Raw genomic sequence first — 14390 nt, forward strand, 5'->3', positions numbered from 1 at the left:
AACTGGTCAGAAATGGCAGAATGGCTGGGATCAGCTCTTATCTCAGTTGTAAAGTGAATTGTAGCCTGTCTACGTGTAGCTACTTGTTGTTGCATTAGTTTGGGCATTACTGCAAGGATTAACAATAGAGTCTATGGTTTTAAAAAGTACACTCGTGCAATGACAGGTGTTAGCAATGGTCCTGGATAAACACTGAGCAGCTTTTACAGCATTCTAATATTCTGCTAATCAGTCCTTCAGAGCACCAGAGATCTGTAGCTTGTCTTCTTCCACTTGCACTTGGCCTGTCTACAACGTTGCCAAGGTTCTGGTTTAGGCTTAGAAGATCTGCCCTTCAAAGAGGCAATAGAATCTAAGAAAGCAGAGCAAGTGGAGTCAAAGAATGAAATAAAACCCTCAGGGCAGAGAGAGGGGACAAGGGTATTCATGGAATAAATTGAAGAATTAACTAAGGCTGCAGCAAATTCTCCAGCCCAGCTTCTAATGCTGGGCTGATCGGTGACATGGAAGTGGCACCTAAGAGTCGGGGGTTACCGGTAGGAGCCACCGGTAGCTGTATTCCAAAGATCCCTGCCAGACATAACAGGCACACTTCTCCAGTAATCCAGGTGAGGAGAAACAGGAGGTGTATAAAGGGCAGGTTGCCAGGTAAGCCTTAACTTGCACTAGCAGACCCCTCTCTTTTGTATTGTGTGTCATGGAGTCGAGGGAAGGGATGGCACTGGAGGCATAATGGTGTGTCTGAGCAGAGTGGTGGAGGAAACTTCAAATGTCAGATAGAGCTATAGATTGGTAGTTTTTCCATCACATTATAAATATTGAGCAAGGCCAGGTGACATAGTGATGTTTCGAATAAAGACACAGTCTTTTCATTTTCACTGATCATCACTACCCATCAATATTTTTTGTTTCCTCTTTAACCATAGCATTTTACTGTTTGGTTCTTTTTAACCTTGGCTCTAAATCCTCCCAATTTAACATTGCATGTTTCTCTATATAAGAACGTTATATTGTTAACACTGGTTCAGTGTAGCAATACTAAGAGAATGTGAGGCTAGACTTTTCCAGGAAGGATTTTATTTAACAGTTTGAGGCATTTGAAAAGGTCATCACACCTCTAACTTGCAGAAAGCAGTTCTTGGGGGCTAATGTGTTTTTGTGTACTGCATGTAATTTTACCCATCCTGTGCAGCATCAAATCAGTGACATTTTAAATCTCACAAAGAATGCACACTATTAAAACTTCTGGTTTAGACACAATTATTGATATTATTCCACCTATCAGTTAGTCAGTAACCTTCTCATGTTTCTTACATGTGACAACAGCCACACACAGCTTAACAATGTTCTTGTAAAGGTCACACACCAATATGGGGAACCTTCTGGCTTTTGGTCTGGGTATTTTTTTCTCTGCAGCCTAGCAAAGGCTTTTACTCTCTAGCCTGCATGTTTTACAGAAAGCTTAATGACACCTGGCCATTGTGTCCCATACTCTTCCTTTGTTCTGATTTCCTTTTGACTGCTCTGCTTGAAGAAGTCAGATACATAAACAGTTTCTCTGTGACGGGTGGCAGATGTACTTTTTGTCCTTGGCTCTTGACTTATATTCACACGAAGTGCAGACACAAAAACATACCGATTAAAAAAAGTACAGGATAAAGGGCCCAAAAGTAAATAGTCCAAATACTTCAATGATATTAGAGCTGGTAGAAATTGATAGATTGTTGAGGACATCTGGAATCTGAAAATGTGCATCTACACTAATGAGTGGAAATAATTGGTTGATTATGTGATTACTCAATCAACAGATAATGAATCAATGATTTTTACAATTAATAATTATAGTCATTTTTGGTTTGGGTTGTATTATATATTTGGGTGGTATAGTTTTAGGTGGCAGTGATTACCTTGCAGCAAGAAAGTTGTGAGCATGAGATCTGTATGACCCATGCCTTCCTCGCACAGTCCAAACACATACTGTACAGGGGTATGTGTCAGCCCTGTGATAGACAAGGTGTACCCCATTAGCTAACACCATTTCTGCTAATATCAGCTGGAATTGGTTCCAGTTCTCCCAACCCCCACACAGAACTTTTGATAGGAATAAGAAGTATAGATAATGGATGGATGGATGGATGAACTGGTATATTATAGGGCATATATTAAACTGATTAGCTAGAAAATTAAAATGTTTCTTAGCTGGAAGATAGATAAGCTACTATTGCTGCTGAGGTCAGTGCCTCTCTCTAATTATTCTTGTCCCCATCCAGTGGCTACTGGTATTTCTTTTTATCTGAGCTCATTTATTTTGCTTAAATGTCTCACCAATAAAATAAAAATCAATTGTCTTTTTCACCACTAGAGGTCTTGCCAAGTCAGTACTTTTTGAAGCTGAACAAGAAAATCTCTTCAAAATATTTTGAAATATATTGAAAAGGACTGAAAGATGAAAACAGGTATTGAGAAAGCAATTAAACAGGGATAATGGAGAGATCGGGTACTATCAAGTGTATTCAAAATACTGCTTGTTTTCAATGGATTCATTGTAGATGTGTCCTAAAATCTCATTATTATTCCTTAGGGGCATGACACTGGGTTATGAATATCAAAACAAACTTTATAACTTTTTTCATAGACAAATGTGGCTACCTGTCAGGATCTGCTTTACTGAAATATTGAGGTCCTCCGTGGGCAGCAGCCAGAACTCTCTGAGGTGGACCGTATGATTCACACCCAGAAAAAAGAGCTGACCAATAATTCTACACAAAACACAAATCACCTTTTCCACCTTCACAGCTTTAATAGAGAATTGTGTTTCTGAATTATTCATCACTGCATTGCACAGGAGAGAGTGCTAGACTACCTTTTAACATACCTCTCTGCCAGGCCTTTTAAGTCAAAGTCACCTCAGAAGATGTATTTAGATGTTACAATGATAGCACTTTAATCATAGTCATTCTTCTATAGGTTGTGGTTATTGAAAGCCTTAACAAGTAAACCACAGAGCTGGTGAATTTTTCTCAGTGCTCAGGTGTCAAACATCTCAGCAGAGTTCTGCTTTAGCTTCTTGTATATGTGATTGATTTTGTGTTTGTCAGGTAATTGTCACCTTGTTGTAAACATGTAATGGCAGTGCAATGGCTGCTCCTTTAGAAGCTAGTGGGTGACAGTTAAAGCTTAAAGTAATAGTTTGACATTTTGGAAATAATTGTATTCATTTATTGGTTGATGATGAGTATATGTAACTCTCATATTCATCCTTAAATAAAGGGCTACAGTTGATTAGCCTAGCAGCTCTTGTGAAGTTCAAAAATGAACATATGTTTTCTCATTTGAGTGTAAAATTGACAACTTCATGTTTTACACTGTGTTTCCAGTCGGATTTAAGACAACTGGTGCTGGATCAGTCATCAAATTTAGACAACAGTGAAAATATGTATTTTCCAAAATATTGAATACTTCTTTTTTCATGATGTTGTTTACTACAACACATTAAATCAGCTGGGTGAGGTAGTTTGTTTACTATTCTCTCTTTTGCAGAAATATTGAAGTTCTCTCTGGAGATCAGAAGGAAATACGTATTCAGGTCTCTAAGCTGATATACACGACTTTAGCCCAGTGTGGGAAGACATTTGCGAGCTATAAATCACTATCTGTGTGTGTATCTTCATGGTCAACCATTTCACCCATTACACAATCTGTACACTGCTGTTAAGAAATGATAAGCTTGTCAGGTTGAACTTGTGTTGGTTAGCAGCGGCGATAAAGTGTATTCAAGTCTGAGCCACTCTATGGATGCATTTGACACCTTGTTTGTGACTGTGCAATGGACTCAAGCACGAGTCTACTACCAGTTTGTAATTTGTGACATCATATTGAAATAAACACCAGGGATCCACATCAGCACAACACATCAGCAATTCTGTTCTCTTCACCTTAGAGTTCTTCACATTACAGAAGGCGATAACGCTGAAAGCAGTTGTAGATTTCTGATTAAAGAGAATTTTACAGATCTCAAGTACACAATTATAAACTTTTCAAAAAGAATCACATGGATGGAAAGGTTGACAATCAGGAAACACAATGGTACAATGACAACAAAAAGCACAGCAGAGTTTGAGTGAGCAGCAAACTTTAGCTAAGAGTTGTGAGGCCCTGATCCCCATCTTCCCAGACCCAAGGGAGATAATATATGCAGCAACTGCTGAGAAATGAAACAGAGGGGTGGGAGCTGAGGTAAGAGGTAGAAAGATATGACATGAGAGAAGAGATGTGGTTCACTGGGGACAGAGCAACTGCTGGAATTATTGACTTTTCAGCTTTGCAGAGAAAGATTGGGAGTGAATCTAAATCTGAGACCTGAGTGGCGTGGAAATGTCAGCATGCCACTGAGGAGATGGGAAATAGTTGAGACCAAGGGACCAGTGATTGCAAAGTGGGTTATGGCCTGCACTTCAGTTATTGCAGCTTATACTGTACACTGGCTTCTAGTTGGTATAAATCCCCTCCCTATGTCTTCATTATAATCTGAATGTTGAGTCATGGCAACTGGACTTTCAGTTTTTAAGTCAAAACATTTCACCACCCATCCAGGTGGCTTCATCAGTCTGAGAAAAAAGCTGGCTCGTTAGGTGAACAAAAGAAGTGAGCACAGGTGAGGGTCATTAGGATCTAATGGTGGACTCTTGTGACCCCTCTGATTCACCAACTGGCTGTAGAGTGTGTCCTCCCTGGGAAACATTTGATGTGTTCCTTAATTTGCTGGGAACAGATGAAAGGGCAGCCTGGTATATTGAAGACAGGTTATGTCTGAGACCTCCACCCCTGTTAAGGGAAGGTTTTTCCACTTGAACATATATAGCTTCTCTGGCTCCTCTCTCAAACCACTTACTGTATCTTCTAGGTCTAAAATATGTACATCACTGTCTTCAAAGGAGTGTCCTGTTTCCTTTAAATGGAGGTGCACAGCTGACTGTGGTCCTGAGGAGCTGCTCCTCCTGTGCTGGACCATCCTGAGCATGAGCTGAGCATTCTTCCTGACACTGGATGGCATATGCTACATTGCTCCTCTTTTGTTTTGGTATCTGGTCTTTAGGGTGAACCAGTCTCTATCTCAGTGTGTTGTTGGGTTTGAAGTGAACCGGTATCTGATGTTTCCCAAAAATCTGTTTAGGCCTCTCTGAAACACCTGTAGTAGGTGTCATTTCCTATGTAGCATGGGGAATGACCAGGTTTTTCCTCTGTGGATCTTGAGGCTCAGCCGTGTCTCTTGTTTTTCTGTCTGATGTGGATGTTAAGGAACATATCAAATGTCTTCCAGGGAGGACACACTGCAGCCAGTTGGTGAATCAGAGGGGTCACATGATTTACACAGCTCACCTAGTGAGCCTATGGGAGTAGGGGTGGAGTGAAACCAACCTGGGAGATATATTGGAGGTTCCTGTCCAGCTTTTTTTATGAAGCCACCTGGATGGGTGGTGGAACATTTCGACTTAAAAACTGAAAGTCCAGTTGCCATGACTCAACCTTTAAATAACTTCCCGTGGACGACTGAGAATCTTGGCAGACGTCTTTATTATAATGTATGGAGCTAGAACAGTGACAGTTGAACTTTGGCACTGAAAACATAATCGAAATTGAAAAATAAAATATTGCCACTGAAAAGAAAAACAATGCCATTAAAAAAAAGTATTAATACTGAAAATAATTAGATCAGATATCTGTCTTTATGCAGCAATCATGCTATTCTTAGCCCCAGCCCTCAGAGCCCTCTCCTCCCTGCAAAAGCGGTGACAGAAATCCAAAACTGAAAAAAAAAACCGTTGGCACTGAAAGACAGACTTCGACTGAAAATCAGAAGATTTTCATTGAAAAAAGTAACTTTGGCATAGAGAAAATACTAAGATAATTTTAATTATTTTCAGTGTTAATACTTGTTTCAATGCCAATGTTTTTCTTTTCATCACAAATTTTTCAATGGTAATGTTTTAAGTGCCAAGTGTTATTTTTCACGGCCAAAGTTTATTTTTCAGTTCAACTGTCACTGTTTGGCAGGCTCCATAATAACATCCCTACTTTGGTTTTCTTGTTTTCTTCTCTGCTTCACTGGACTGTATTGTGCTCACTGCTCTCATTCAAATGTGTCATTCACTGCTCAAGGCCTTGTATTATATAATAGCAGTGGTTTGTTGCAAGATGTTTCATACTTACAAACGTAATTTACCAGTGACTGCAATTTAGATGCTGTCACAACAGAACTGAGAAGGCATTTGAGGCAGTGAAGTACGTTTTCATTGAATGAAGTTGATTTCAGAGTCATTGGAGCTTGGTATAAAACTGACCAATACCCACAAAGTGAAGATTGTGGAAGCCAGTTTGACACTTCTGTCTGACTCTTAGTCAAACAAACCCACTATGAAAGAAAACTGAATCTTTATTTTCAGTAACTCATACACAATAAGTCATACTATTGATAAATATTTAATAAATATTGATTGTCATGCTCTGAAAATAAACCATGTACTATTTATTTATTTAGAAACATACTCAAACTAATGAATTGGTGTAATGGAGTCTTTTCTAAGTTTCTTACCCTCGTTCTCCCTCTTCATTTCCTAGATGACAAGAACCCATGTCATTTACCAGAGGCTCCTGGTCCCTGCAGGGGGCTGGTGAAGCGCTACTTCTTTGACAGCAGGAGTCAGCAGTGCACATCCTTCTATTATGGAGGCTGCTTTGGCAATGCTAACAATTTCAAGAGCCTGGCACAGTGCCAGGCAAAATGTCCGAACCCAGGTAGGCCAGCTCACACTGTTGTTCTTTTACTGTGAACTCTGGCAAATGGCCAAGCATCACTGCAGCACCATTGTTAGGTTCCATTCACTGCCACACAAAAAATCTAGAGGTTTACTGTGTTCAGCCATTGTGAATGCTCGAAATGTGTTCATTTAGGGAAAATGGCCTTTACCTTTAATCAAACATGCACACAAGGAACACCAAATCTACACCACAGCCTTACAAGTCATCAGTAGACACCCAGGATTTATTACTGTAGTCTGTCCCATTTTTATCTTGTCATTATAAGGATTCTTATTTGACCAAATAGAAATAATTACTTTCCTGCCTTTACCTCAAAGCAGGATGCAAGATGACATTTATATATTTCTGAGTTCACTGACAGCACAGCAGATTGCAATTACACACTAAATGAACTCGTTTCAGAGTGGTGACATAATCACAACAGTTCTTCTTTAGAAAATTACCTTTCTGGTGAATTTTAGCTGACCATGAAATCACATTGCACCTGGATTTAGCATTTAAATCACTTTGAAGTGACCAAAACACAGTTACACTAGACTTAGAAGACATTTAGAGTTGTCAAAGAAAATAACGAGCAATCCTCTTAACTGTGTTCAGCAGACAGCGCCCAAATCAATTGGAAGGGTTTGTGTTTTTTTTTTAGATGTCTAGTTTTCTTAGTAGATCATATCTGTTTGCAGACCAGCACCTTCCTACTCCAATAGTAATTAAATGAAACATAAATTAATTATGATACCTGCAGTGATTTAATGAGTTTTGTTCCAAGTATAGAGGAGGGAAAAACCCTGGGTCAAAATAAATTTCATGAAAAGGAGACAGGCACGCCTTCTCATGGTCGTTTTCTTTCTTTCTTTCTTTTTTTTTTTTGGACAATAAAGCAAAACCCACTAAGGCACCAGAACTTCACATACAGTATGTTGTCCAACCAACCATTGTGACTGGTAAGACTGGATGTACACCTCACTGTCATTCTTGTCTAATAAAAATAATAGCTAGTAAGTCATCTTTCTAACTGAGGTCAACATCATCATGTCTCTGTGTTCAAGAGTAACTACACCCTTAACATTTTTTGTATCATATATATAATCACACATCACACTAGTGAAATCTGATACAAGATGAAGAATGACATACAGTTTATAAACAAGATTTATTTCTCAGCAGAGGCAGTAAACACAACAAACTGATTTGCTGATTACTCTTATGTTCTGCACTAAAGAAGATAGTTAGGGCTGGCAAACAGTAATGTTAATTAGAATAAACAGCAGGGCTACTGACGCTCCCCTACAGACACAGACTCTCAGTCCTCTGTTGCATTTTTAAATATGGCTTGTAGCGGCTTGTAGCAGGATTTGAGAGCGTTATTACACTTTTAAGTACAGAGCAGGAGTTTATGGGCGACTGTTGCCCTGGCTCTGTCCAAAGTTCAAAAATCTGTGCAGAAATGTGCTCAGATCATCTCTCTCAAAAAGAAACCAAGCAAACATGTTTTAACTAAATGTTAAATTATTTTTTTAATTACTGATTTCTGTGTTTCTTAGGAGAACTGACTGCGAGTGAACCTCAAGTACAACTGAATGGCACTAATCAAGAGACAGAAGGTAAGAAAGCTTCACTCTAAAGGCCTCATACTTTTCTACTTCAGTTCACAAAGCCCTGTTTGTGCTAATGCCAGGGCTTTAGTTACTTCATGAGCATGCAGAGACAAACTGTGTCATCATTGTGTATAGTAAGCTAGCTATAGCTATTGTCTCTGCTGTTTGTATATTGACTGTTTGGGACCAGTGGTCAAATTTGTGGAAATAATGTAAGGTGAAAATTTTCTTCCCTTAACAGTCTCAAAAACATCAGTGATCAGCCTGCTGTCATCCATGCTGAATTCTGAATTATCCCTAAACTTCAACCTAACCAAATCGTGTTCATCTTTCAAACCTGCTGCCAATAACTTTACTCTAAAAAAAAATAAAATGTCAAGGTGATGCATAGATGGTAGACAGCTTGCAAAATCGGTTCTGATGTGAAAAGGGTAGGCACAATATGTGTCAGTGTCTTTTTTGCTTCTTCTCTTTGTCACATCTTCCCACTCACTAATATACTGTGCATTAGCAGTGAGGGAGCATATATCACAATTGTCAGGTTTCAAGACTCATTTGTGCCGCAGCAAGAGAGTACAGGAAAACTCTGTCCCGCTTCCCTCGACCCATTCATTCAAAAGATGTCTGATTTTTCTATGTATTTGTGTAATAAGATTTCAGGCATGTACCAAAGTATCTCTCAGAATCAGTGCAGGTGAGAAAGCAGAACTCTTCAGAATTAATTATTCAGATAATAAATTATAGAGATCTGAATAGTAATATTTGGTAATGATTGCCTCAAATGTAAATTGTTTCTTGTTCATTTCTTGAGTTGAAATGTAGTATTTGAATTTCAAAGTCACCAAAACTAAAAAGAAGCATTATAAAATTGGCATAGATGTCAGCCTGCTAAGCAGATGTGGTGAAAACAAAGACTGACATCTTGTGGTTAGACAGTGATGTACACTTTAAGTAATAGTGGGGGAAGCTGTAATGAAGGCCTTTGTGTATAAACAGAAGTATATAAATAAACCTTGACACTTGAGGTGTTTCTGATTTGAAACAGAGTTTTTTCAATGCAACAGTATGGTTATTGGCAAAAATCCATCCATCCATTATTTATACCCACTTATTCCTTAACCAGGGTCACAGGGATCTGCTGGAGCCTATCCCAGCTCTCTCTGGGTGAAAGGCAGGGGTCCACCCTGGACAGGTCACCAGTCCATCACAGGGCCACATATAGACAAACAACCTCACACACTCACACTCACTCCTATGGGCAATTTAGAGTCACCAATCAACCTGACATACAGTGGGTATGGAAAGTATTCAGACCCCTTTAAATTTTTCACTCTTTGTGTCATTGCAGCCATTTGCCAAAATCAAAAAAGTTCATTTTATTTCTCATTAATGTACACTCAGCACCCCATCTTGACAGAAAAAAACAGAAATGTAGAAATTTTTGCAAATGTATTAAAAAAGAAAAACTGAAATATCACATGGTCATAAGTATTCAGACCCTTTGCAGTGACACTCATATTTAACTCACATGCTGTCCATTTCTTCTGATCCTCCTTGAGATGGTTCTGCTCCTTCATTGGAGTCCAGCTGTGTTTAATTAAACTGATTGGACTTGATTAGGAAAGGCACACACCTGTCTATATAAGACCTTACAGCTCACAGTGCATGTCAGAGCAAATGAGAATCATGGGGTCGAAGGAACTGCCCAAGGAGCTCAGAGACAGAATTGTGGCAAGGCACAGATCTGGCCAAGGTTACAAAAGAATTTCTGCAGCACTCAAGGTTCCTAAGAGCACAGTGGCCTCCATAATCCTCAAATGGAAAAAGTTTGGGACGACCAGAACTCTTCCTAGACCTGGCCGTCCAGCCAAACTGAGCAATCGTGGGAGAAGAGCCTTGGTGAGAGAGGTAAAGAAGAACCCAAAGATCACTGTGGCTGAGCTCCAGAGATGCAGTAGGGAGATGGGAGAAAGTTCCACAAAGTCAACTATCACTGCAGCCCTCCACCAGTCGGGGCTTTATGGCAGAGTGGCCCGACGGAAGCCTCTCCTCAGTGCAAGACACATGAAAGCCTGCATAGAGTTTGCCAAAAAACACATGAAGGACTCCCAGACTATGAGAAATAAGATTCTCTGGTCTGATGAGACCAAGATTGAACTTTTTGGTGTTAATTCTAAGCGGTATGTGTGGAGAAAACCAGGCACTGCTCATCACCTGCCCAATACAATCCCTAAAGTGAAACATCGTGGTGGGAGCATCATGTTGTGGGGGTGTTTTTCAGCTGCAGGGACAGGACGACTGATTGCAATTGAAGGAAAGATGAATGTGGCCAAGTACAGAGATATCCTGGAAGAAAACCTCTTCCAGAGTGCTCAGGACCTCAGACTGGGCCGAAGGTTCACCTTTCAACAGGACAATGACCCTAAGCACGCAGCTAAAATAACAAAGGAGTGGCTTCGGAACAACTCTGTGACCGTTCTTGACTGGCCCAGCCAGAGCCCTGACCTAAACCCAATTGAGCATCTCTGGAGAGACCTGAAAATGGCTGTCCACCAACGTTCACCATCCAACCTGACAGAACTGGAGAGGATCTGCAAGGAAGAATGGCAGAGGATCCCCAAATCCAGGTGTGAGACACTTGTTGCATCATTCCCAAGAAGACTCATGGCTGTACTAGCTCAAAAGTGTGCTTCTACTCAATACTGAGCACAGGGTCTGAATACTTATGACCATGTGATATTTCAGTTTTTCTTTTTTAATACATTTGCAAAAATTTCTACATTTCTGTTTTTTTCTGTCAAGATGGGGTGCTGAGTGTACATTAATGAGAAATAAAATGAACTTTTTTGATTTTGGCAAATGGCTGCAATGACACAAGGAGTGAAAAATTTAAAGGGGTCTGAATACTTTCTGTACCCACTGTACATGTTTTTGGACTGTAGGAGGAAACCAGAGTACCTGGAGAAAACCCATCAAACACAGGGACAACATGCCAACTCCACACAGAAAGGCCCCTGATGGGTTTAAAACCGGGAACCTTCGTGCTGTAAGGCAATGGTGCTAACCACCATGCGACTGGCAAAAATATTTATAAATTTCAGATGATTTATTTTTGCAAGCAGTCCCATAATCTGTATAAATCCACTCTGACCATGTAAATGATGTTACCAGTCCAATTTATGTTTGACATATGATACAAAGTGTTGAGTTTCCCCTGCACTTGTCATGGTAGAACTAACCCATGGAAAGAAAGCTGCTGAATAAATCCAAGAAGATAGCTTGCACAGCTCCCTAGGGAACAACCTACTTTATAAATCTGTCGATTTAAGTCTGACAGCTTGCAGATACTGCACAAAATCTCTTCCAGACAAACTTGAGCTAAATATGTGAGCAGAAGAATCCACATGTAATTTAAAGAAAAGTAAATAGACACCCTTGACCTTCAGGTGCCTTAGGCCCATGAAATGGATCCACATTATCCAAATATACATAATATATAATTTCAATGATAATATAAAGGATGATATGTATCTATTTTGGTATCATCTATATGGTGATTCAAAACACTGTGAAGTTGCAGCAAAAATGTAGAACTTTTGATATTTTCTTTATACAGAGCTGAGATCTGAAGAGGTGTGCTTCAGTCCTGTGGACAAGGGAACATGTCCCGGTGCAGAGAAAAGGTTTGCATACAACCCCAAGACCAAGAGATGCCAGATGTTTTACTACAGTGGCTGTGGGGGAAACAAGAATAACTTCATACACCGGAAAAGCTGTTTTAAAACATGCATCAAAAACAGAAGGGGTATGTTTATTTTATGTATTTGATATTAGTCACATTTAAGAAAACCTCTTCTAGAACATCATGAAATTAAAATTTTGTCATTTTGTTGTTGTGTTCTGTTGCAATTCTAGGGAACAGGATGATCCGAATAAGGAAGAAAAACATAGACACCATTGTTCGCTTGCACTAGATCCTGCACTACTGTGGTATCACATGTATTTATGTCTATATTTTATTTTTTAGCTTTATTCATATACATTGGTTGTAGTACTATGGTACACAAGTACCATAGTAAACATATTTACTCTACCTGGATTAGCTCTGTAGTGACTGAATCATTATGTGCATTATCTCTTTGAAGAAAAGCATTTGTTTAACTCATGTTTACATTAGCAGCTTTCTACATTCCGTTGTATACACATATCTCAGTTTTGCTATTTCAATACTGTTATGATACTTATACAAAACAGTTTATGGAGCTTTTATGAAAAACACCAAAGTTGCAAGATAACTGTTATTCAGTTGCAGAATGAATGCCAGTAACTTTATGCTTTTCGACAATGGTTTTGGTGCAGCTTTATTATTGTTTCTCAATATGAAGTATTAGCAGATTAAAGAAAACAGTTATTCCAAGATCAACAACAAAAATATGTAGAACACTGATCAGGAGGACCTTGACCTTTCAGATAGAAATCGATGTAGAAGAAGCTTGGCTTTGGTTTATCAGATTAAACATGGTTTTTTGTTGTTGTTGTTTTTAATCAGTAGTTGTTTTTAATCAGTAATTGTGCAGTTTTATAAGTCAGTGTTGTAGAAAGTAGATTAAGTGGGAACCCGAAGCTTGTTAACCCTGACACGAGGGAAACGTTTCACTTCCAGAAATAGAGATCACCTTAACCTGCTTGCTTTTCTTCAGCAAACTGTCTCTTCCCACTGAGCCTGAAGACTCTGTCTCAATCACTGTTTCATCTCCTCAGTCTTTATCAAAGCACATATCAGACCTCAAAACCCTGGTTGGATATTAGCTGGAATCCAAAGACTGTACTAATGTTACAGATTTTATTACCAGTCATCGGAGGACAGAGATGAGTCAGGTTTTAATAAGTATAGATTTAATGTCTGTAAATTAAAGACATAAATCTTTTAGATGCACTGATCTATGAAGATCTGTCTGTGAGAGAAGATCAGTGTTGCGTATCCAAAAAGACTGAGATCTAAGAACTGGACCACATATAGTTTAAAAGTGAGGTTTTGAACATTCATGTGTCTTATCTTGCTTTAGCAGCATTTCAGTGATGTTTCAATCGCAGGTACAGGCAAATTTCAACTCTTTGTTCGTCTGCGATTCCACTTATAAAATAAAAAATAACGACTCTTTGTCTCCCTCTCACTCTGTTAGTGCTGCTGTAGATGATACATGTCTTTTAGTGTACGCATTCATATTTCTAGCTGTACTCAGCTCTGCGTTCTATTTAACCCTTGACATGGTTTCTTTAGCTCTTCAGACTTGACCGAATGGACTGATCAGCTGGACTGGAACTGAGATGATTGTTGAACTTGCTGTCTGGTGTCATTGGTTAGGAAAAGCAGAAGGGGGCAGTGTTGTGTAAAAAATGTTTTGTTGTGCATCAGCCCATTTTGAGTGCATAGTATTTGTTTTGCTGTTGTGTCTTACAGCTGTAAAGATTTGGACTGATTTTATATAATAAATTTTTACTGTAATCATCTTTTCTTTCCTTCACTGGGTTTTATCTGTAAAAATGTAAAACAGTAAACAACAGTAAAACAACAACGAAGAAAACCAATAAACCATAAAAGTGTAGAGATAATTCCCACAGGTCTAAGGACTAAGGTTCATGAAGTGACTGTATGGCCTTGGAATCCAATGGTTTTCATTCCTAAAACATCTTTTCACACCTCATGTGGATCTTGCACTTTAAATGCAGATTAAAACATTGTGAGGGCTTTGTGTTACACTGCAGCACTGGACAATAAGCTGTCATGAAAGTCCATGTAAAGTTACCAGAACCTAGTGTGCTGATGTTTATTCAGGGCTGAATACTTGAGGGCATGTTGGGAGAGATTTGAGTGTTACACTAATGCAAAAGCTAGTTTAAATTGCATGGTCTATACAAGATTATAGGATTCCAGTAGTTTTTTTATTCAGATTTTACCTCTATAAAGTTTGAACC

The 14390-nt window shown here is 39.1% G+C and overlaps 1 protein-coding gene across 1 annotated transcript in view; it reads left to right on the plus strand.

The window, feature by feature from the left end:
- The window catches only part of tfpia (tissue factor pathway inhibitor a), a 41665-nt gene extending 28981 nt beyond the window's left edge, over nt 1-12684 (plus strand). The window contains exons 3-7 of the mRNA XM_026296384.1: nt 6619-6795; nt 7698-7760; nt 8361-8420; nt 12031-12219; nt 12330-12684. Of these exons, the coding sequence (XP_026152169.1) occupies nt 6619-6795; nt 7698-7760; nt 8361-8420; nt 12031-12219; nt 12330-12388 (548 nt within the window). The 3' untranslated portion in view covers nt 12389-12684. The remainder of the gene's footprint in view (nt 1-6618; nt 6796-7697; nt 7761-8360; nt 8421-12030; nt 12220-12329) is intronic.
- The last annotated feature ends 1706 nt before the right edge of the window (nt 12685-14390 follow it).

This window comes from Mastacembelus armatus, chromosome 21 (assembly GCF_900324485.2).
Source record: "Mastacembelus armatus chromosome 21, fMasArm1.2, whole genome shotgun sequence".
Classification (NCBI taxonomy): Eukaryota; Metazoa; Chordata; class Actinopteri; order Synbranchiformes; family Mastacembelidae; genus Mastacembelus; species Mastacembelus armatus.